Source organism: Python bivittatus, unplaced genomic scaffold (genome assembly GCF_059951505.1).
Source record: "Python bivittatus isolate LINGU-HERP-01145 unplaced genomic scaffold, Pbiv_v1 ctg000850_np1212, whole genome shotgun sequence".
Classification (NCBI taxonomy): domain Eukaryota; kingdom Metazoa; phylum Chordata; class Lepidosauria; order Squamata; family Pythonidae; genus Python; species Python bivittatus.
In genome coordinates, this window is record NW_028277112.1 from 40,786,569 (window position 1) to 40,811,212 (window position 24,644).

General features: G+C 34.6%; 1 protein-coding gene across 2 annotated transcripts in view; it reads right to left on the minus strand.

Annotated features, from left to right (window-relative positions):
• SMC5 (structural maintenance of chromosomes 5) overlaps positions 1-24,644 on the minus strand; it is a 52,259-nt gene that overhangs the window by 20,054 nt on the left and 7,561 nt on the right. For both annotated transcript variants that reach the window (XM_088130477.1, XM_088130478.1), the window contains 12 exons: positions 23,733-23,873; positions 21,640-21,801; positions 20,521-20,592; positions 18,785-19,040; positions 17,957-18,111; positions 16,952-17,065; positions 15,078-15,172; positions 14,479-14,611; positions 14,053-14,226; positions 9,964-10,133; positions 7,133-7,256; positions 4,870-4,992 (listed from right to left, as the gene is read on the minus strand). In XM_088130477.1, coding sequence (XP_087986603.1) covers positions 4,870-4,992; positions 7,133-7,256; positions 9,964-10,133; positions 14,053-14,226; positions 14,479-14,611; positions 15,078-15,172; positions 16,952-17,065; positions 17,957-18,111; positions 18,785-19,040; positions 20,521-20,592; positions 21,640-21,801; positions 23,733-23,873 — 1,719 coding nt within the window. The remainder of the gene's footprint in view (positions 1-4,869; positions 4,993-7,132; positions 7,257-9,963; positions 10,134-14,052; positions 14,227-14,478; positions 14,612-15,077; positions 15,173-16,951; positions 17,066-17,956; positions 18,112-18,784; positions 19,041-20,520; positions 20,593-21,639; positions 21,802-23,732; positions 23,874-24,644) is intronic.

A 24,644-nucleotide genomic window follows, 5' to 3' on the forward strand; every position in this document is an offset into this window, starting at 1 on the left:
AAGGGGATAGTTATTTTGAAAGATTATTTTTGGTGAAAGTGCTTTTGAACAAACTGGAATTAAAACAAGAAAAAGAACTGGACTTTTGTGGGAATGTTTTTTGTTTATTATTATTAATGTTTTGGATTTTACAAAACAAAAGATAAAGGTAACATGAACTAGACTGTGATGCTGACTATAACTATGGAGATGCTGACTGTGATACTAACTGTAACTGTGGAGTGCCATTTGAGATTAAAGTATTAAGGGCACAAGAAGACAACATAGAAAAAGAAAGGGAAGCTTGCCTTTTCTCTTTTCCTTGTGATAAGATACAAAGGAAAAGGAGGATTAGGTCTACCTGATTTGAAATTGTATTTTGCAGCTTGCTGTTTGGTTTGGATGAAAGAATGGGTGCTGCTGAGAAAAAGAAGGCTCTTGGAGACAGAAGGACACAACCTGAGATTTGGCTGGCATGGATATTTGTGGTACAACAAAGTCAAGGTTAATGTGGATTTTAAAAATCATTATGTTAGACATGCCATATTAAGAATATGGAATAGATACAAACCCAGATTGTGCCCAAAAACACCTTTGTGGCTCCCAGCACAAGAAGCATTTTATAAATGAGAAATAATAGGCAAACACAAATGGCTAACTTATTGTGAGATATTAGAATTCTGTCAAGGGGAATGTTAAATAAAATCAAGAGATGAACTGGTGACAGAGGGATATAGTTGTCAATGTTTTTCTTATTTACAGTTATTAGAAAGATTTAAAGTAGACAAAAGAATTTATGGTTTTGAACATGCTAAGACTGAGTTGGAAATAGAATTGTGTACAAATGATGAACATGTAATTGCTAAAATGTATAAACTTTTATTGAAATTTGAAACAGAAGAACAAGTGAAAGAAGATATGATAAAGTGGGCTAAAATTTTTGGTTATAGTGTACAGATGGAACAATGGAAAAATATGCGGCTGAAAGGATTGAAATTATCACTATGTTATAATCTTAAAAAGAATTTTTACAAAATGATGTACCATTGGTATATGTCACCAGAGAAATTGTCTAGAATGTATAAAGGCACTTCAAATTTATGCTGGAAATGTGAACAAGAAGAAGGGACATGTTATCATGTTTAGTGGACATGTAAAAAACCAAAAATTCTGGATTCAAATGCATACAGTGATTCAGAGGATTTTAAAGATTAATATACAGTTGAAAGAAAACAGAGTTTTCTTTTGGGACTGGTGGAAAAACAATTGGAAAAAGTCATGGAACTTTGTTTTTCTATATGTTAACTGCAGCAAGATTATTGTATGCACAAAGATGGAAAGATTCTGCACTACCCACAATGGAGGAATGATGGGTGAAAATGAGGAAACATGTTGAGATGGCTACATTGACTTCTTTGATCAGAGAAAAGACAATATCTATGTTTATTGCTGACTGGAAAGCCCTTATGGACTTTTTGGGTAAAACAGCAAAAAATGAACTTATAAACTGTGGTTTTGTCAACTAGACAGAATAGATTATAGAAAGAAGAGAGTTACGTTGTAACCATAGAGTAAGAGGTAAATTTATAATTGTACTTATAACTGCTGTAAAGAAGATTGGAAGCCACTTCTTTGTATCTTTTTTCTTTCTTTTCTATTTTTCTTTTACTTTTTTCCCTTTCTTGCAATTTTAGCTTTCTCTTTGCTTTCCTTCTTTTTCTTTTCTTTTTCTTACTTTATATTAGTTTGTAATAGTTTTTATCTTCCTTTTAAATTTTTTTAATAAAACTATATTAAAAAAAAGACAGTTCCTCATAATATTTTAGCTGGGATATTGATTAATTGTGAACAAGATGACAATACCATCAGAACGAACATCTATATAGATGTTCCTCAATGAACTAGAGAGAAATTTCAAATGAGTTGCCAGACTTGTTTTTCCCTGCTCAGTAGTCCTCAACATTTACCAGTGACTTAGATGAAATGGGAAAGGTATCAGATTTGCAGATGATACAAAACTAGATAAAAATAAATTTCAAACAACTGTGATAAATAGAAAACTATACTATCTAACTTAAAACAAACTAATTAATGCAAGATTATTTTTTAATTTGGGGGTTAGCAAATTCTAATTCACACATAAAAGAATACTTGCCTGGCAGCAGTGCATGTGAAAAAGATACTGAGATTTTAAAAGTGCAAGCCAGCAAAGCAATGCAATTGCAAACTGCTAATGCAATTTTAGAACAAATCAATTCTGAGGTCTCACTTGAGGCACAAGTGACCAGACTCAAATTATCATATTTTGGACACATTATGTGAAGACCTAACTCTTGAGAAGTCTATAATGCTGCCAAGGTGAAAGGAAAGAAAAGAAGAGGACAACCAGCAACAAGGTGGATGGAATCGATTACAGCAGTAATGGATGAACCACTGGAAGACCTGAAGGGTCAGGTTGGGGACAAATCATCCTGGAGAAGGTCTATGTAGTTGCTAAAAGCTGACACTGACTTGACAACACACAATCAAAATCAAATCCACAGAAAGTCACCGGAACAAACAATTTTGTTTTTGCCATACTAATCAGATATTCCCCTGAGCATCTTGTCCAATTCTGGGTACCATATTTTAAGAAGGGTGTGTGAATAAACTGGTATAGATTAAGAGGATAACAATAAAGACAGTCTACTCAACAGAAAAATAAAGTCATGAAACAAAGTGTAGCTTGGCAATGATGTGACTAAGGGGAAACACTAGTACACTTCAAATACCAAGCAGCTGTCTCACAGATGTGTTCTTCGCCAGCACAGAGCAAAAGGCTTGATTTAAGAGCTTATATTACAAGCAGTCAGACTTTGGATGAACATTAGTTCTTAACAGAACAAACAGTCTGACATTGGAACTAATACTCTGAAAGAATTTTGAGCTCTAGTGCTAATAGTCTTCATACGGCTGATACGTTCTAGCTCTGGATTTCATGAATCAAGTAAATTCTGACAAACTTTCATTGCCTAGTACAAATAGGAGCCCTCTAGTGGCAAAAGGCTTGTTTGGTTATCTATTACCAATAGATAAACCAATAAACCAAAAGTATGATTTATCTATTACCAGGCCAATCTATCTGAATCTATTACAAAGAGCTGCCAATAATAACAATTTTAAAATTTTAAATGCCTCTATAGATGAGGATGCCAAATAATTTATTTTCAGCTCAGTTTAGGTTAGTATAGATGTAGCAAAACATTATTTAACACTACATTAATATATTGTAACAAGACTCTTTTTCTATGTGTAAGGAGAAAAACCTGAAGTACAGGTCTTGAATTTTAATCGAGTAGCTGTATCCCCAAATAGATGGGTACCTGTGCTTTGCTCAAATCACAGTATGGTCTTGGATTGTTCTCATTTATTAAACTTTAAATATACTATTCCTGAGTACGGAAGTCACAGAGAATTTTAACTTACTTAAAACTGGAAGCAAAAGTTTCCATTTGCCTCCTCAGGGATACCAAAGATAGGGTAGTTGGAAATTGAAGCAAGTAAGCCTTAGATAAATTGTAACTTTTCTGTACAGCAGAAAATCATGTTTTTACATGATTTCTGAATAGTAACATAGAAAATTTAAAAATTATCCTAATCTACAAAGGCCCAATGCTCTTATACCAACACTCATGATAGCAAAGTAATATATACATACTCTGTATGTGTATTCAGTTTATAAATGAGATTCATTAATCTAAAGAAGAGAATGAGCCTGATTTTTCTGTATCTGACACAAGCAAAGATAACATAAAGAACATATGGGAATCCCATAAACTATAACGTTTTTGGATAATCCTGAAATATTTTGAAATGCTATTCAACCCACATTTCACTCTCCAGTAATAGTTGTGTTACTCAGACCATAAACATAATTCTGATATTGACATTTTCTTCCACAGTAAGAACATGGTGCCATTTACCCTGGGAGCATGTACTGAAAAGAAAAACTGTGGTTCCCCATGAGAATGATATGAACAATGTATAGAGAAGAAAATAGTACTGACATGTTCTTAAAATAAATACTGTGATATCTATTCCAAATAATATTTGGTAGAATTTATGTCCCAAACATGCATCAATAACATCAGTAAGATTAAATCCATGGAAGCAAGAGAATTAAAAAGTTACTCTCAAAACAACTGTCATACCCAAAGGTGATGGTGCCAATTCTCTGATGAGCATATGGGGAAACAATTCTTATTATTCTGTATGAGGTAGAAGCATGCATTTGCTGCACAGATTCATTAAGATAATAGGTAAAAATCAAATGAGAATTTATGACTTAAAGTGCCACATTGAACAAACCAGAGATAGGAGGGCTGCTAATGCTCATGTGATATTTTTACATCGTGTGTATATGTTAGCATGCACTTCTATGCATAATTCATGCTAAAGTCAATACATTTCTTGGCTGACCAGCTTGCAGAAGGCATGCAAGAAGGCATTTGACCCCCACAGACAGACTCACTGAATTTTGCCAAAATCTGTAGACAGCATTTTTCAGCATAGAACATTAATAAAAATACTATCATAATATGAGTCATATTAAAAGCTGTGGAATTTCAGTTGATACTGAGCCTTCTGATGAACCTAAAATTAACTGCTGCTATTCAGATTACCTGAATCCATAGTTCTTGGGGTGCAAAGATGGGATTCCTTAAGCAAGCAAAGGAAACCATTATAGAAATTGTTTTTATTTTCATATTTTTGTCCATTAAAAGGAAATGAAATGCTAACCTAGTCTTATCTACAGCTGTAATCTATGTCAGCACCTTTCCTATAAATAACTCTGTGTATATTAGGTGTATTTTCAGGTTCATTTGTCAAGTAGCAAAATGGAAGCCTGACCTCTATAGTTCGTAGTTGTACAGTTGCAGCTTTATATTCAGCATCAAGCCTGTTCTTGTGAAAAGCAGCTGTTGTGTTCTGTAGGACCAAATTTGTTTTGTCTTCATTAAGGGTCATACAATTCTGTAGAAAATAAATGTATATTGTTTAGAAGAGTTTGCAAATGTTTCAAGCTTTGGAAAATTAGATATTCCTGTTATGTTACTCTATTTCATATGAAATTTGATCTAATGTAGGCTTATCTGTATTAGGTATTCATGATTGTCTATCAACTAGAACCTACCATATCACTGAAACAAACATAACTTTTGCTTTTTTTCTTCTCTCATCGGAAAATGCCCGACCCACTTAATACTTCTTTAAAAGTAAAGCATTCTCCCCCTCATGAATGCATCTGAATACTCATTTTTTTCCTCCAAAATCAATGACCTACAAATCAAAGAATCTTTTTCATTTCCCAATCCCATCTCACAGCTCTTTAGAAATTACACTTCTCAAGAGTACAGATAACAGAAAGAAGAGAATCAGGTCCAGGAAGAAAACATCCAGGAAGAATACTCATGGGAGTATGAGTTTTTTGGGTTTTTTGTTTTGTGCCTTGGAGTCAGTGTCAACTCTTGGCAACTGCCTGGACTAGTCCCTGCAGTTTTCTTGGCAAGGTTTTTTGGAAGTGGTTTGCCATTGCCTCCTTCCTAGGGCTGAGAGAGAATGACTGACTCAAGGTCACCCAGCTGACTTTGTGCCTAAGGTGAGACTCACAGTCTCCCGGTTTCTAGCCTGATGCCTTAACCACTACACCAAACTCTCAGTTTGTATGTAGTATGAGTTACAGCAGATCCAATGTGCATTCTCTGGCAAATCTAGAAAGCTAAGGCCTCTCTTTCTACTGAATTTGGACTAGTGTACCTTTTGGACACATTTCTAAAAGAACAAATTACATTTATCAGGAAATGGAGGTCTAAAAATTTCCTACAAATTTAGGAACCCTTCCCTCCTCTTTATAAATCATAAGAAGAAACCATTCTTTTTATTTATCATGCTAATAGTACACTGTTCTTACATTGTCTTCACCTGGCATACCTGAGCCCATTTTGTTTTCCTTTTTCCCCTTGCCATCCAATGAAACATGTTACATTAGGGAAAGGAGAGAGCAGCTGAGGTTATAAAGTCTGTGGTTCATTAAAAAAAAAATCAATAAACTTTTAAGAGGTTTGAAAAAGAGGCAGGAAGGCTCATTCTCTCTACAACAATATTCGACACTGCAAGTTGTAAGAGAGAGCCACAGTACTAGAGTACACTGAGCTTGGTTGTTTTCTTGCAAACGTTTCATTACCCAGCTAGGTAACATCTTCAGTGCTAGAATGGAATGGGGTTTGCTCTCTGTTTATATACAGTGGCGTGCCCTGCCAGTGTTGGTGGGGGTGTGGGTTTTATTTTTTCCCCCTCTGGTGGTTCCTTGATTAAAGCAGTAAACAATACCCTAATCAAGGAACTACCAGAGCCAAAATAAATAAACCAAAATAAATTTACCAAAATAAAACAAAACAACCCCCCCCACCCCCACCAACTATAAAAACTATAGCCTGCAATCAGGGAGAATGGCTGTTAGAAAGTAGAGCCGATATTGGGCTAAATGGATTAAATGGTCTGGCTCATTATAAGGCAGCTTCCTATAATTTTATCACAGCACTTGTGCTGGGCTGAAATCAGTGTTAAGAACAGAACATTATTTTATTTGTCGAAGATATTCAGTTTGACAGCTACTTAGACTTTTGGCCAGGCAAAGTAATTCTCTCTTTCCAATTTGCAAAACCATTCAAACATTACCTTGTGATATAGGTCTCAATGGGCAAATTAATTAAATTTTGGGAATATCTCAACTGTTGTAATCCAAATACTGGAGTTCAGATCAACAACAGGACTTATTAATTTGAAGTTAATTCACCTAATGCTTATCACATGGCAACTAATATCATGATGAACCACATGTTGAAAGTCCATTATTAATCAAAAGCATTTGAGTGCCACTCTATGTAATACTTCTAAAGGGAAAGCAGTAAGTGGCAAGAAATTAAGAGATGAAATAATAACTGTTAATATTAACAGTTAAATATTACACATGATCAATGCTTGTGCCAATTACCACATAAAATAGCAAATTTTGTGGCAGAGGAATGAAAAAGAGTAATTCATAATTTGAATGTTTTTATAATATATAATTGCATTAACAGTAGTCTCTTCTTTTAAAAAAAACAGTATTTACCTTTATTAGTTGCATAAAATCGGTTACAAGTTTTACTTTCTGGGTGTTAAGTTTTATTATTTTAGCATTTGCTTGCTCAGATTCTTCTTCCAGATTGATGGCATCTTGTTCCATCTGTTTTAAACTGTATAAAAAAGATTTATGAGCAATGCTTTGAGAATAAGTATTACATTCTCAGTTCAATACTGCAGAAGTATGTTTCAGGGATAGTTTGGAAAACTAGAAAGGAGGATTTCTACTTTGAAAGTAGAAAATCATCATCAGAATATGCTGTACAGGTGATCCTAGAAACCCACAAAGATTAGTTTAACACAATCTAGAGATTGCACTACACTAATCTAAATCTCAATAGTGCCTTTAACAGATCTATTTTATCACTGTTCCATCAACAGCTCTATCCTATCACTGTTCTATCATGTGAGACTTGTTTAAAACTAATAGCACAGGTTTTTCCACCTAGACAACACAATAGCGTAAAACATCCTTGTCTCAATTCCTCAAATTGTATTCAGTGAACTTTTATACATGTTTCAGCTCAGGATAACTATCACAGCAAAGACATTTCTAAAAAATAAAATTACATACTATATTAGCTACCAAGAAGGTTAATTATCCTGTCAGTTAAAATCCCAAGGATCCTTGCTATAAAGCAGTGGTTCTTAGACCCAAATACCCCTTTTCCTTGTCTCAAATATTACCATTACCCCCACAAAAAAAACCCCAGATCCTGTTGTTTGACACAAGTGTCTTGGCAGCAGCAGCTCCTTAATTCACAAACAAGCAGTTACAAAGTACTCTGTCACCCCTAGGATATGCCCAAATTATTCACTTGGGGTAATTACTGCCCGTTTAAGAATCACTGTCTTTATAGTATAAAGATATACAAGTGGAATACTTTCTCCCCATTTGAGAAGGACTTTTGGAGAATAAGAAAAATCCCACTAAGAGCACAAAGTTATAGAAGGGGCTATGGAGAAAATTTGATGGAAACTAAAGACATTTATCATGTATAAACAGAATATCTTACTTAAGTGGGAATGATTGAAGCAACTACCTACGTATAACAACTTTAAAATAACTGAAAATATGGAAGTACTTAAATTTAGCTGATTTCTGTCCATGTATTTTTTTCCCAACATATTTTAAAACCAATAGACATATAAGTTGATAAATACCAGGGTTGTGGAGGAGCTGTTACAGAGAAACAAAATGCTGAAATGGATTTTTAACACAACCATTTTATTACCATCTACTAATCCCGTCTTTAGGCTTCCCTCCCTTATCAGATTAGCTGCAATATAAGAAGCTGGTGCAGGAAAGAGTGGGAGGCTGGATTTTCCCTGGAATAATGCATTTTCCCAAGCTATCTCTCTTATGGGCAGTTGTTGGGCTTCAGGGTTTAGTGTCCATGGTCCAGACAACAGAACTCCTGACATTTCTCCAACTGTGACTAGCACCTTCTAAACCCTAAAACCCAACACTGCCCAAAAGATACCAGCTGTGAAAGCCTACACCAGTATGTCTCTGTTACCGTGCAAAGCATTTTGAGGTGGCTTACTCCCTTAACAAGGATTGAGAACCATAAGACCTGCCATTTACAGACATGGAAATGGCTGTACTATGTTCTTTTCTTTTTTATATGATCTTCCTGACCAATGCAAAAGAACAGCTGGCTCATATACTCCCTTATATATACTCCCTTCTCGTAGCCTACTGGGCTATCTTCTCATTATTTCTTTTCTACCATGTGAGAAATTGTATGTTTTATTTGACTGCTGTTTTAGTGTAAAGAATAAAGAAGACACTACGTTTCTGTTTGAGTTTTCTATCAAGAATTTATTACATGTTATATTCACTTATCTAGTCTTGCAATTTCTGTGATGCTGTCTTAAATTATCTGAAAATTATCTTACTTCCACAATCCACAACTACTTCACAATCCATTATAAACAGTTCAAAGTGAACAATTACTGGCCCAAGGTCACCCAGCAGCTATGCTTCAAGACATATACCTCAGAGCAAAACTGGCAGTAACCTCTGAAACCAGTATTATTTGCCTACTACAAATTCAGCGATCACTGGCAGTGTCCTGTACCATCTTTTTGCCAGTTGGGACTCTTGTCCAACTAGACCAGATTCATAAGTCACATACTGTATCTGGATCAATGGACCAGGGATGTGAAGCAATACATTAACCACTATACTGACTTTTTCCATTTTTATTCTATCACAGCCAGCTGATGATAATAAATTATTATGCTATGTGCATTGTTCTTTGGGGCTGAGATGTATAGATGTATATAGAATGTTACAAATAAATATTTGTGGTGTATACATTTGCTGATTAAATTTATAACCTCCATTTCCTCCTGGATGACAAACAGCCTTCACTTTATCCCCACAATAAACACCTTGTGGGGAAGGTTGGGCAAAGAGAGAAAGACAGACCCAAAGCTACCCACTGTTCCCATGGAAGAAAGTGCTTTAGCAAAAACAAGAGCCAAACAGTGTGAATGCTGCTGAAGGGAAGAAGCAATCAAGGAAAAATAATTGAAGGGAATCAAGAAATTAAAGGGAAAATGTAAATATAACCTAACTTAGTAATATTTGTATTTCAATTTTAAGTCTTCTTGTAAGATTTTGTTTTCCAATAAAGGAAACAGAACTACTGTTCTATCAATTCATTATCATAAAGTTGTGTCAGTCAACTCTTTTCCTGGAAGGCATTTTGTATGGGGATAAGAACTGGATGATGTTTTGGTTTGGTTTTCTAAATTCTACTTTTTTACCTAGATTTTTAAATAAATTTATATAATATTTAAAATGCATACCTATCATGTTTCATACTAATTTTTGATTCTAATTGTCTCCTTTTGTTTTTTCGTTCCAAAAGTTCCTTTTTCTGTTGACGGAGTTGGTTATCTCTGCATCCCAGGCATTTCTGCTTTTCAGAGAGTAATGCCATTTGAGAATCCAATGATTGCAACTGCCTGTTAATTTCCTGAAATAAATGGCATAAAAGAAAAATTCCATTTTACAGTGCAATCTTACTAAGGATGTTTCCACTGACTGTTTTAAATTATAAATATTCTACTCTCATGTTCAATAAAGTAACAATTTACCATTTGGTTCAAGTCAATCTGTTCTTTACATTAACAATTAGGTATATATATATTGGACAGAGGCTTTTCTTTTCTAACAATACAACTGTGTAGTTAATCAAAATTAAATCCCACTCAGTTCAATACTCTGTAGGACTTGCTCCTAAGTAAGATATATAGAAGCACAACCTTAGTCTATTAACTTATTGACCTACTGCATTACGTACCTGCATCAATCACCTTTTGGGACATACGTGTTACTTAAAAGTCAGCTGCCCACCAAAAAAAGTTATCCTACATATTATCTTACTATCAATAAGATAGATCATTCTTCAATTATTACTTATTCTTGGTAATCTAAGATTTTTAGCAAGCTATTTAGTTGTGAGCCTTGGTGCTCTCTGAGCTTGGTTTGCTTGCAGGCATTTCATTAACCAATTAGGTAACATCATCAACCCTGAGATACATATCTCTTCTACTGGAATCTATTTAGTTATTTTACTATCAGACTACCCTCATGTGTTGTTTTTAAAAAGTAGCACTAACTTTATAATGGATATACACATAGTATCTCCTCTATCTCTAGGCTCCAAGATACTTCCAGAAGTGAAGTTCTACCCTGGCTACCATAAATAATCTCTTAGAAATGTACAAATTGCTATACAATAATGAGTTACAACGAGGATCAACAAAATGGATTTAAAATCTAAAATTTATAACCCAGACAAAATTGATAGTATATTTTCAAAACAATAGTGACTACTAGAAGCCATTAGGTTTTAATTATTTTTATTCATAGTAAGGAGAAAGAGGTATTGCTAGTAACTGAATGAAAGAAGAGTCAAGTATGACAGCACTTTTCCAAAGCTAAGTGTGAAAACAGAGAGAAGGGAAATAGATTAGCACATTTATTTATTTATGAAGGAGTGATATTTGAACCTGGACAGTTTGTCAGGTCTCTCATTGCTATTTACAAGACAAAGGCATGACTGAAAAGGCATGAAAAATAAGCTAGTTTAAAGTTACCCTATTGTTGAAAATATTCTGCCCTATTAGAATAGAATTTGTATGTTGTATCTGTCTTATTGTTCTTCATTGTAACACATGATTATATCATCATTAGTACTAATTATAATAGATTTTTTACATCTCTCCTGTGGTTTGTCATTCTGTGTCATTATATATTGAATATGTGCTTTTTCTTGCTGTGTCTATTCTGGATATGCCACCATTTTCAGAAGCAAGGTATGCATGGCTTTTTCCATAGTGGCACATTTTCTGGAACTCTGCTTAGAGAAACTGTAGGCTCAGCTAATGTATGAAAAGATTAAACATTTTCCATTCAGGAAGAAAATTAACTAATACTGTGCTATTATTTATTTTTGCTATTTTTATCAGTGATTTTCACATGAATACTGAAACTGTGAGCTGCCCTGAAAGGAGTAAAAAAATAAATGAATATGACTCACTCAACCACATAAGTTCCTAATATATTAATGTAATATTTTAGGGAATTACATCTGGGAACCTATGAATCTCAAATTCTTTCCATAAGCAAACAAAAGTATTTATATGCTGAGAGTTTTCCACAATCATTTTTTTTAAAGGTAGGAAAATAATTTAAGACAGCGTTTGTTTAAAACAGTGCATAGCACCTTAACATCTAATGTAAACATTCTTACATCTGGATTCTAAATATATTTATTGGGCAATATAAATATATTTAGAGAGAAATTTTTGCTGCCTTGGATCCTGCTTCAGATCCTGAGAATTGGTTGGATCACCTCTCTGAGGTCAGAGTTCCAAACTTGAGAGGGGAAGTCCAATACTGGATTCCAATTCAGATCTCTCCTGCCATTTTTACAACTGGCTTTTTCCAAGCTCATGAAATCTCTGCAATGAAATGGCTAAAAAGGGGCATGATGTATGTTGGACAGGGGATTGAGTAGGGCTCATAGACACCCTCATCAATGTGAAAAACATCGGTAATTTCTAAATCCATCTATTAATATTCCTCCCATTACTTGAAAAATACAAAAAACGAGCAGCAGTGGAAGGAATGGCAGTGAATGTTGTGGCTTCCTAGATTTCTGTCCTGTTGCTGGCAATCCGTGGAAACTTCAGAGTGCTCCAAAAGAGGCTTAGGCTTGCTATGCCTAAACTATAGTCTTATTATGGGAAATGCTGCATAATGACTTGAGGGAAGAAATGGCAAACTGAAGACGGCTCTGCTAAAAGCAGAGCTGACGACCATGGCGGAATGAAGAGCCGCGAGTAGACCAGATCTTCATAATTCCTCTGGACAAGGAGAGGACTTGAGGTCATCCACAAGTGCTCCAGACAGATGCTCCTTGTGAGGAGACTGCAAGAGAGCAGTCTCCAGTGGGTTTTGAACTCTGGGAGATGAGGAATAGCCATCTTGCTCAAACCACAGTCAGAGCCTTCAAAAGGACACTGGGTTCGCATACTTCTTTTTCTAATCACGTTTGGAAATTGCTTGTTAACTGCTTTTCAGCTATTAGGAACCTTTGGATTGACAGGTTTTACAGCAGCGGGTGAGTTTCCTTCAATCCTTAGCGAAAGTTTTAAATACAAGTTTAAGGACTTTTTTTTTTTTTTTTTGGAATAACAGCAAAAGGGTGATTAATACTTTGATTTTAGAAAGTTACAAACAGACTAAGGGCCCAGATAAATTTGAAATAAGATTTTGGAATTAATTATAAGAATCCTTACCATGGGAAAATGCTTTTTTTTTAATTCTTTTAAAAAAAAAACATGATAGGACTTTGAAGGTTGGATTCTAGAAGGAACTAAAGATTACAATTAAAGGACAAGAACTCTTAAATTTGATTTACTAATACAGAATGAAGCAAAATATTTTAATATTGGACATACTGAAGGATCTTTTTGAACAATGGACCCAGAAGTTAATTTTAAGAGCGTCTGTCTCTATAGATAGACTGTGTTTAAAAGATGTTATGAAAGAGGAACAAGTTTTCCCTGACAAGATTGAGACTGATCTGAATGTGGATTTGAAAATGACTGGCTACAAGAATGATATGGAAAAAGATGCTACACTGGACATACAAAAGAAACTGGATGATGTCTTAATAATTAAAAGGGCTATACAAATAACAATATAGGAAAACTATCCAGAGTGTGACCTGGATAGTTTTCCTATATTGGATTTACAAAAAAGGCTTGTTAAAGCCTTGAAGAATTTTCTAGAAGGGACAAAGAAAAAATGAAAAGAAATCAAGTTTTAGGACATTATTTGAAGGGACTAAAGATCAAGATTGTTAAAAGTAAAAGGAAGGAATGTAAAGTTGGTTTATTTGACCAAGGTTAAAATAGATATGTTGTTATCTCTGGTACCCATTAATGAACTTTTGCTGATTAGGACTGAAATGATGAGGTTTTAAGAGACGGGATAGGGGAAGAAGGGATCATTCGTAATATTTCAAGAGAAGGTGATAAATTACTAAAATTGTTTATACTTGTGATGAAGGGGGAAGCCATTTCTTTATATATTTCTTTTCTTTTTCTTTACTATATTCTTATTTTTGCTTTCTTTTCTATTTTTTTCTATTTCTTTTCTGCATCTTCTATTTTTTCTTTCTTTTTTTAGTTTGTATTAATTTTTTATCATTGTAGTTGTAATTTTTAATAAAATTACTATTAAAAAAAGGAAATGCTGCATAACATAGATATTAAAAAACAAGGAATTGTTAGTCAAAGATATTTTAGAATTAAAAACTTCCAAAATTTCAAATAAAAATAGAATCTTGCTTTTCTGAAGCATCACATAAATTAACTCACACTTTTTTTATCTTCTAACTGTCTTCTTTTATCAGCATCCACTGTAACAGTAAGAAACTGTGCTGGCCTTAGTGATGTGTTGGTGGAAACAGTTTGATTTGTGTAACTGGATATTTTTACTACGTACTTTTCTTCTGCTGTGTAGATTTGTCTAAGTTTTGTTTCCTTTATCACCTGTACATGAAAAAAAGTAAAAAAGTGAACACTACAGGAAGTAGAAAAGTCATTTGCAGCTCCAGGGAGTCTATCTGCAGCAACCTGAAAGGTGGTGGATGATATATCTTTCTTTCTTTGTTACTCTATTAATATTTAGTCAATAAAATCTTTTTTGGCATTTAGGCCCATGGTTTGAGCCTATTGTTTTTTAATCCTAAAGAACCCATTGTCTCCCAGATGGCCACACATTTATTCAGGAACACGTCTCACCCTTTCAATCATATTCCTAGTCTTCTCTGTTCCTACAGGGACCTCATGAATATGATACTGATGACACAGGTAACTCATCACAGGGTAGGGAGCATCAAATAACTCTCGTAAGTAAGAGAAAAATCCATACCGGCTGAAAAAAGAAAGAGAAGCAGCTAAATAGCTTTTTTGTCACCATGAATACACACATTCTCTAAGCAATGAGGCTGAGATGGAAATGTGGACAGGAGGTATATTATATTTACTGAAATAAAAAAAATAAGTTTATACAGTGCAAAAACAAAGTGGTGTAAAGTTTATCAGAATTATAATTATACCATAGCCAATTGTGTTGATTTGCTAATCAAATAAGTTGATTTTATTTACAAGTTAGAAAGTATGTTATCAAGTAAAAAAACATCCTTTAATTTCAAAAGAGAACAACAGTAGAAAGGAAGGTGTAGTGCCATCTTGGAATATTTACAGTGAATAAGCAAGTAGAAATAATAAAAGCTATAAAAAAGAAAACCATCAAGTTAAACACCATATGATTGCTTTTACATAGTAACTTGTGTTAATTTATACAATGTGTGATTTTAACATAGGGCTATAATACTTACTGCAGTTCTTCAATTGATTTTGAAGGTCTTTTTTCAGCACATGATTCACTAGGTGCACATACAGCATTCACTCTTAGTTTGCGATTATCACGCATCTAAATTAGGTTGCACCAATAAAGAAGACATGAATTAATTTATCTTAAAATAATAAACATTTGATTATTACAGTGTACTGTATGATATTATTGCCTTCTGAATCTAAAAATATATTCTTTCCACATTGCCACTGTATACAGGTAGTCCTCGCTTACCTACTTCTGTTTAGCGACTGTTTGAAGTTACAATGTTGTAAAAAAACCAGCTTTGTGACTGATCCTTGCATTTACGACTGTCACTGCATCCCATAGTCATGTGATCACCATTTGGGCATTTCACAACCGGGGTACATTTACAACCGTCACTGCATCCCGTAGTCACATGATTGCCATTCGCGTGCTTCACAACTGGCTTCCGACAAGCAGAGTTAATGGAGAACATGGAAGTAAAATTTCAAGTCGTGGTCATGTGATGGCTCACTTAACAACCATGGGGATCCACTTAAGGACGGAAGCAGAAGTGAGGTCATAAGCATGTTGTGGTCACGTTTCGTTTAGCGACCGCGGCAGTGATAGAGTTGCCAGTCCCAATTGCGGTCGTTAAGCGAGGACTACCTGTATAAAATAATTAAGTTGCTAAATTCTATGCATCTTTTTGCTTTCTTTTCAACAGGTAGGATTATTAACCCAAAACATGGTTCACAAATATTTGAGAATGACTATTAACTGTACATCAGAAAGAGCATTTTTATATCTATTAAGGAGAGAGTTCTATTAAGAATGGAGACCTACCTTAGAACAATATTCATAAAATGGCCTATATCCATTTAAATATCCATTTTAAAAAGCTACTGCAATCTTAAAATTAGTAAAAGCATAGCCCATCAGAATATAGGAAATAGGTTCTACTTTATTCTGTGTTAAATGAGACATATGTCAAAAAATGCATCCAGTTCTGAATGCAAACATTTTAAGAACAGTATCCTCTTGTGTGACAAAGCTGGAAACAAGCAATGTAAAAAGTAGTTGAGAAGAGCTGAAAGACTGAAATGCAGAAGGTGGAGGAGAGTTATTCTATGCTGTTGCAGAAGGCAAGACCAGAACTCAAGAGCTGGAATTGCAAAACAAAGTTTGAGTAAACATTAGAAGAAACGTCCTGACAGTAAGAGTTGTAGAGCAATGAAATAGGTTACCTCTGGAGACAGTGGACTCTGCTATGTAACAGTATTAAAGGAGAGGCTACATCTTGTACTGAGCAAGAATTTGTATTAGAATAAAATTGGTGAATGGCTGCCTTCTATATATTGCTGAACTTCAACTCCAAGTGTCTCTCATTACTGGCCACCTGGCTGGAGATTCTGGTAAGGTCTAACTTATATTCTTTGAAATATTTATGGGCCACTCCAAGCAAGATGATTATTCTAAACAAGAAATTGGTATATTAACCAACTAACTCAGTATGAGAGTAAGGAAATTGAGAATGAAACTCTATCTTTTATTTGTGTGTGTGTACGTGTGTGTGTGTGTGTGTGTATCCTTAGAAGCAAGACTCACTGTATTCAGTGATATAATTAGGAATAAAGCCTGAAGCCTCAAATATTCATCTTTATTGCTAAACAGAATAGATATCCTCCATCCTACTTGTTCAACAAGGTAATTTCTAAAAAATATTATTATATCATGCACCTCTCTTGGCTGATAGGTGGATATGCTATTTAATTAGGCATTCTTAGTGCTATTATAATGACAGTAATAACATACAGTGCTGGCTGCTGTACAGCCTACTTCTTATTAAGTCTGCTACACCACCAGTTTTTAATCATATGACTAGGTCTTTACCTCTTTTAAAAACATTTCCATATCTTCCTTCATTTCAAAGACAAAGGCCCTCATATCTTTAGCAGAAATGTGATTTTCTATGTATTTAGCATGTTTATTATCTTTCATATTGATCTGCATAAGAAGAAACTACAATTACAAAAGGAAATGCATTTAAAAAATCCAAAACCCCTAGAGTTTTGAATAATGTACACCATTCCCTCCACATAAGATGTTCGTGCAGAACAATAATTAGTTATCGTACAGGACTACATGAATACCAACACAGCTTTGCCTGTACAGAGCAGAAAGTCAACTTGGAGGGCCCTCCTAAAACAGTGGAACCTCTTCTCCAACAATAGTACCCATTAAGGAAAATTGTTATATTTCATATACATCACAACCATGAATGCAATGAATTCACCCCTGAAGCACTCAAAAGGTGAAGATATGTGAGCATATTATTATTACCTTGACTTAATAAGCATTATATAACCTCAACAATAAATAATTAAAAATGTTAATATATCACACTTTTGACATTCTGAAAAAGAGAAACCCCCACTTAAAATAACTGATTAATTTCATCTCTGACCCAGAATTAGCTGTAGAAACAAAGGTACTTAAGAGGTCACAAATTGTGTTTACATTTTTGAAACAGCTTTCATTTCAGCCCAAGAGGCAATACTTTTCTGGAAGGCCCTTAAACCTCAGTGATGGGCACAAACAAATGAAAAATAATTCTGCAACTGGAGGAGCCCACAAAAGAGAATTTTTGTGTATATCTCTTATTCACAGGCATATAATAAAGCATCAGAATAAAAATCTTTGGTATTAAATATTCTATATTTCTTGTACTTAAGTTCCATGAGACAAATTATATCCACACAGCTAACCTAAGATGCCAAAATATATGTATCCCAGTTCACATTAAAATAATGGATTCTTTAGAAAAGGTTTAAAAATAAGATTACAATAGAAGTAACTATTAAATTTTAATAATAATACTGAAGTGAGTCAGCTTACTGAAAGCAACATAGGGTCACAGACACTTCTTGTAAATCGGTCTCTGTTCTGTCTTAACCACATAAGAGCATCGTGTGTGTCTTGGAATCTCCCTTTAAGCTTCTCTTCCTTCATATTCATCAGATTTTCAAATTGAGCAATGCGGTCTGCTGTGCCTGCAATTTTAATAATCCCTGAACTATTTACTGTAATTTATGATCACAAATATAGGCAGCAATTTTACTAACAGTCTGAAAAGATGGATACTTAATTAGATACTTTTCTTCTCTTCCAACAGAGGCTAATATTTTTGCAAGAACTTAATGGAGACTTATGAACAGTTCCTGTGAGATGATCCACAAGAGTTCCTGAATCTCCACCAGAAAACAAACCAAATGTATAATGACTGCTATTCACAAGATGTCTAAGAAGCTAGCTCTCATCGCAATAACCACCCTTTTAATAACCAATAACCAATCTTTCTGGTAGTATAAATTATAACTAGAGAATTAGACAAAATTCAAAGATGCGTTTACATGCTTAGAAGGGCTTTAAAACCCCTTCCCCAAAGCTATTCCCCAACACCTGGAAAGTCTTAGAATAGGAATATACTATAAAGAGCTATAATGTGAAAAATTAAATGTTAAAGTAATTCTGGTAGAAATGCTTGGTTGATGCCAGGATCCAAAGTTTAGCAATGAAACTGCTTGCATCTTGCCATGGAACAAATAAGAGGAACATCACATCTTCCATCTGAACAGAGTAGGCAAGTAGTTAGTTATTAGTATCAGTTTATTTCTTTGGAACTCAGGTTGCATAAACAGCAAAAATAAACTTTAGCATGTTTACCTTTCCTTTCTTTTAGCAAGTTCTCCCTTTCTCTTTGCAGATCATTTAATTCACCATCAATATTTGCCTTCTTTTCCTCCAACTGTCTAAGGTCAGCAATAACAGAATCCATTAGAGGCTGAATGTTTTCAACATTCTCTGTGTTTTTAAGCTCATTGGTCCAGTCTTCTATCATCTTACGAGTGTTATGTATTCTCTTCTGCCGATCCATTTCTGCCTCCCTTTTCATCCTTAAAGCTAGTTTAATATCTTCAATCTAAGAAAATGCATAGAAACATTCTCAAGATATGCCAATAAAAAAAGTAAGTTCTCATCATAAAATAGCAAGGAAAAAAGGCAAAGACTTGTTAATATTTTAGTTAATCATGTAACACAAATGAAAGTTGTTGCATGTCAAATAAATCACAATTCCAAAATATCTAATATGGATGATCCCAAACCTATTATTTTGCAAAACAGAAGAACACCAAATGAAATTGGCTAGCATATATGATTATGGGAAACAATATAGCCAAGCATTCAAAGGAAATATATGTGTTTTATAATTCCAAGGTGCCTACCTCATCTAAAATGTATTTTTTAAAGAAGTCAATACACAATAGATACTGTGTGTATAATTAAAATGATTGTTAAAAATCACCTAATTTGAAGATTCTCAGATTGTGAGCTGTGATCACCCAAGGGGTCACAAACAACTGGGGGGTCAGTCTTTTTTAGACTGATCAAGCTTAAATTGGCAAAGGAGAAGTACTGTCAAAACTCACTCCAACTTTGCCTGGTTCAGCCACATTGGGCTTACCCAGGGAAGCAGGAACTCAAAGTGTTGTCAGAACTGTGCCTGGACAAGCCCACAGTAAGCTTGCCCAGACAAGGGGAAATAAACCCTAGAGGAAGTTTCGACAGAATTAGAAAGCACTTTGCCTGGGTGTTATACATAAACTCATCTATCATTTTAGGGGGCTGTTGTATTACAAAGTTTGAGGACCCCTGAAGTAAGTAATTGTCAAAGTAAAATTTGCCAGGGCCTATTATCACACTATAATACAACATTTATACCCCTGAATGCTGTGACAAAACCGAATGACTATCACAAAGTTAATACTGCAGACTGTCATTCATATAATGAGACTCCTCTTTTTCCCACCCCACTGCCCATACCCCAAATGTGCTTTGGAGGGTTCCCTAAACCTCAGGTTCAAGTTTGGGTGGTAGATGAGATGGAACAAGAACCTATTTTGTCAGGTCTGTCAGGAGAACTATGCTACTACAGGTAATCCTCATCTAAGGACTACTTGTTCAGCGATTGTTCGAAGTTACAACAGCACTGAATGAGGGGGCCTTATGACCGTTCCTCATAGTTGCAGCTGTCACAGCGTCCCTGCAGTCATGTGATTGTAGTTCAGGTACTTGGCAACCAACTCACAATTATGACGGCTGAAGCATCCCGCAGTCACATGATCGCCATTTGCAACCTTCAATGCCAGCTTCTGACAAGCAAAGTCAATGGGGGAGCCAACAGGTCACAAATGGTGATCATATGACCACAGGAAACTGCGACCGTGCAGATTCATCCAATGATGGCTACTGGGATGGCCATGGTAAACCAGCATGGTCACATGACATTACGCTTTACAATTTCATTGCTTAGCGACAGAGTTGCCAGTCCCAATTACCACTGTTAAGCAAGGACTACCTGTAAATACAAGTGAAAGATTTTAAGGGAGAAAAAAACTTACTTGCTTGTCTTTTTTCTCCAAAGCATCCTGTTGCAGTTTACATTTCTGAGATGCTGCTTTGATAGCTGTATTCTATATAAGGGAATTTTTAAAGTTAGCAGTCTGTTCTAGTTAACGAATTTACCAACTAATATAGCATCAGAGAGCATGAGCATGCAACTTTTCTACTGTGAATAGACTGAACTGCATATAGTTTGTTTTTTATAACTATTTATGGAGAACAATTGCGACTTGATATAAAAGTATAAACTATTATTGTAGAGTTTATCGTCTGCAATTTGAACAGCTGAAGTCTTGTAGAATCATTTTAAGGATTCAACATAAACTGGATATATTTATTAAGAAGAGGGTTTCTATTTTGGTAACAGTTATGGCCACCAGACTGACACCAAATTTTTGTTTTCTTCACATTCAATACTGCACTGAAATATCATAACTTCCACAAGTAGAAAAAGAACACTGAATGCCTTAAAAATAATAGTTGGCAGAAGTTTACATGTACTGGCTCAAGGTTCTAGGGTTTCAACTAACACTCTAATACTAAAAATTGGACTCAGTGAACTGACCTAGGTTATATTTGCTTCAGATATAGAATGGAACAAGGACACTGGTAAGGAACAGGAAATTTATGCCCTGGGATAAGGCTTCTGCCTTGCCTATTTTTAAGAGCAGAACTTTCAGTTTGCTAAACTAGAGATTAGTTTTCTACTCAATCCTATGACGTCAGAGTCCCAGGGCTGTAGAACACATCTGGTGATTTAAATTCTGATAAAGCTAGTTATGGCTTTATCCTAGCAATTTCCAACTACTGTAAATAATTAGGGATTGTAAATTGTCATTCAGTGGAGGTGAGATTAATCTCTGATCCAGGAACCCTTCCAAAAGGGCATTAGTCTTGAACTGGAGGCTGGTTAAAAAGCTAAACTGCATGGAACTTTTTATTCTATGATTTTAATCCAAAGACTTCTGAAAGTTTTAATAAACAGTTTCAATGTTACATTTCATGACTACAGACTACATTCCTATAACTTTTGTATATACATTAATTATTTTGACTTCTATAAGGAAGTCTTATACTTTACTATGAGGAAAGTGATACAATGAATCTAAAACACATGCCTTTTCCTCAATTTTGGCTTCCAGGCTTGCACATTCCTTCTCAACTTCTCTGATCTGATGAGTCATGGGAGCCTGTGCCTGTTTCAGTGCTCTTAATTCTTCTTTCTGCCTATTTCGGCTTTTTTTTACCTCTTCATGCTGCTCACGTACTTCTTCATATATCTAAAAAGCAATGCATGCAAAGTAATTAACCATAGGATGACGCTATCTGACACTGCTACACTTTGTTCACTTTTCAACTCCTCTGGACACTGAAAAAGGTCATATTTACATAATTACTGTACATTAGTTGGAAGCAGAATAGCCTAGCTAGATATTACTTAGCAAAGGGAAAACTACACAACCAACATACTAGGGGGTTACCAGGTTGAGGAATGCTGCTTTACACTGCACTGTTAATTAAGTTTATACCTGACATCAAATTACAACATACAATATGTTTATACCTTAAGTATTAAGTTTTAGATGCCTGAACAATTTTACAGTGAGATTGCTGTTTGGAATACTACCATAATTGTTTTCTTTTTAACAAATATGACCCATTTGTTGCTCTTTATACTCCTCAACAATTATGGGTTCCATTATCCTGTAAAGTTTCCCTTTTTCCATGTTTTTAAAAAACCAGTTTATTCCTGTCAAGATGAACAATGCATTATATATCAAGGAACTTCTCAAACAGGATAAAGAAAACAATGTAGCATTTTGAAAGATCATGCATTTAATTTGGGGTTATCATTTCAAAGATATTTTTCCTACTTTTTAAAAGAACAGCAGATTAAAATCATATTCAAGGGTTAAATTTTGTGTAGCTAATCACAGGTTCTAGGCTCTCTTTCAGACTCACATGTATGTGTACTATTCAACAGTGTTTTCTTAAATAAGCATATCTCAATTTGTGAATCATAGAAGCAGTCAAGTTTTAAACTATTAAAACAAAGTCAAAAACTCTGTGGATTTAAAATCATATTCAGAATATTTAAAGTGGGATCAGTGTAATGTTTTTCTTGAATTCAAAAAACAACCTAATACAATCAGAATTCAAGCAGATGGTGATTTAATCTGTTTTGGCTTGCCACAATAGAGAATCATCTCACTTTTGCAACATATGACTCTATAGAAGACAACTGAGAATCAGCATTAGCAACCCTGAAAGAACATTGTGAATCTAAATCAACAGATTTCACAAAAAAGGGAACTCTCCCTGTCTGTGTTCAGCGAGGAACATAGACTGTTTATCTCTACTCTTACAATTCACTATCATGAAATAGACTGAAAAAAGATCCTTATATGAGAGTAGATGAGTTTCCAAAACAATTAACCCCACTATCCTGAATGTGGTCCTGGGTTATTGTTCCCCCTCCCCCCATAACTGTTATTTTTATAGTTCTTAACTGACCTTGCCTGCACTTGGAAGCTAAGTAAAATAAGGCCTGGTTTATACTTGGATGGGAATCCCCAAAGATTATCAGGGCTATAGGCTAGACTATGCAGCCAAAAATCATCGGAGAAGGCAGTAGCCAAACACTTCCATAAATTACCATTATAGAATTACATGGTTGTGTCCGTGAAGTTATTAAAAGTTGAGCTTAACTTTATCTTTGTATGATTTATTAAACAATTTGAATTTTTTTCCTACTTTGTCCTAAAATGCTCAAATCAAGTTGCAGGTTGAAAACAAAATCTAAACTAAATTCCAAGAAAATAAGAATTTTAAGAACTGCATATGAGATAGAAATTAGGGGGAAAAAAGAAAAAAGTGAGTTTTTCATAATTTCATTTTGAAAATATTACTATATTTATAATTCATTCTGGATTTGATAGTCATGGAGATCAGCAAAGTACATTTAAAATTCTTACCAACAGCTAGCAATCTCCCTACCTTGTTACTTTAGGCAGTACTGCCTAAATATAAGCAATATATGTAATTTGTTAGACCAAATACAGATTGCATCATACTGACATTTGATCAGCTTCCCCACTTCACTCCAATACTTTCTTCTTATATTAGCCTTGCTTTTGTGCATGTGTATGTCTCTGAGTATATGTGTTTAAAGGTACATTTTCAAATCAGCTTTTAAAAATTAAGAACTTACCACCCATGGCCTTTTTTTCTCAAGTATTGCAATTGAATCTAGATGGTGCTGACGTTCATGATATCGCTCCATATCTTGCTTATATCTTTCATTCTTTTTCTTCATTTTTTCTAAGTTGCTATTTTTTTCCATGCATGAATTCTGTCAGCACATATGTTTTAAATTATTTACATGATTAAATTAACAAAATGTTGTTGTTCATGTTATTGTTGTTCTACCAAGTACTTCATTCAATTAAGTATATCAGAAAAATAGAATATTAATGCAAATAGAAATTGTATCTCTGAAAATAGATCTGATTCTGCTGTGAAACAGAAAAGGAAATGGAATCGTAGTCACAGAAATTATCACTAGAGTGTAGTCAATTATCTGCTCTCAATTTTGTAGAAAGTTCTTTGACCTATCTGATGCTTCCACCTGCCGAACGGGAGAGGCAATTTTTGCCAGTTTTCCCTTCATCTGGACTCTTTGGCGTCCTCCATTTCCTACTGCCATTGATGGAAACCTTTGTGGATCAATGAACATTCAGCAGAGGGACCCACTAGATACAACTCACTTGAAACAACTAATTTAATACATACAAATTCTTCATAATTAGAATTTCTGTTCTTTGCTTTTAATCAGTTCAGATCCTTGTAAATGAGTTAACAGAAGGGACACATTTATTGAATGAAAACATTCAACCAACAATATTATATATCTTTTTTACTTATTAATGGACATTCACATCTCCTATTTTATTTTCCCATTACAGGTAGTCCTCACTTCATTTAGTGACTGTTCGAAGTTACACTGGTGCTGAACAAAGGGACTTACAACCAGTCCTCACACTTACAACTGTCGCAGCATCCCCATAGTCATGTGATTGCAATCCAGGCACTTGGCAACCAGCTCGCACTTACAATGGTTGCA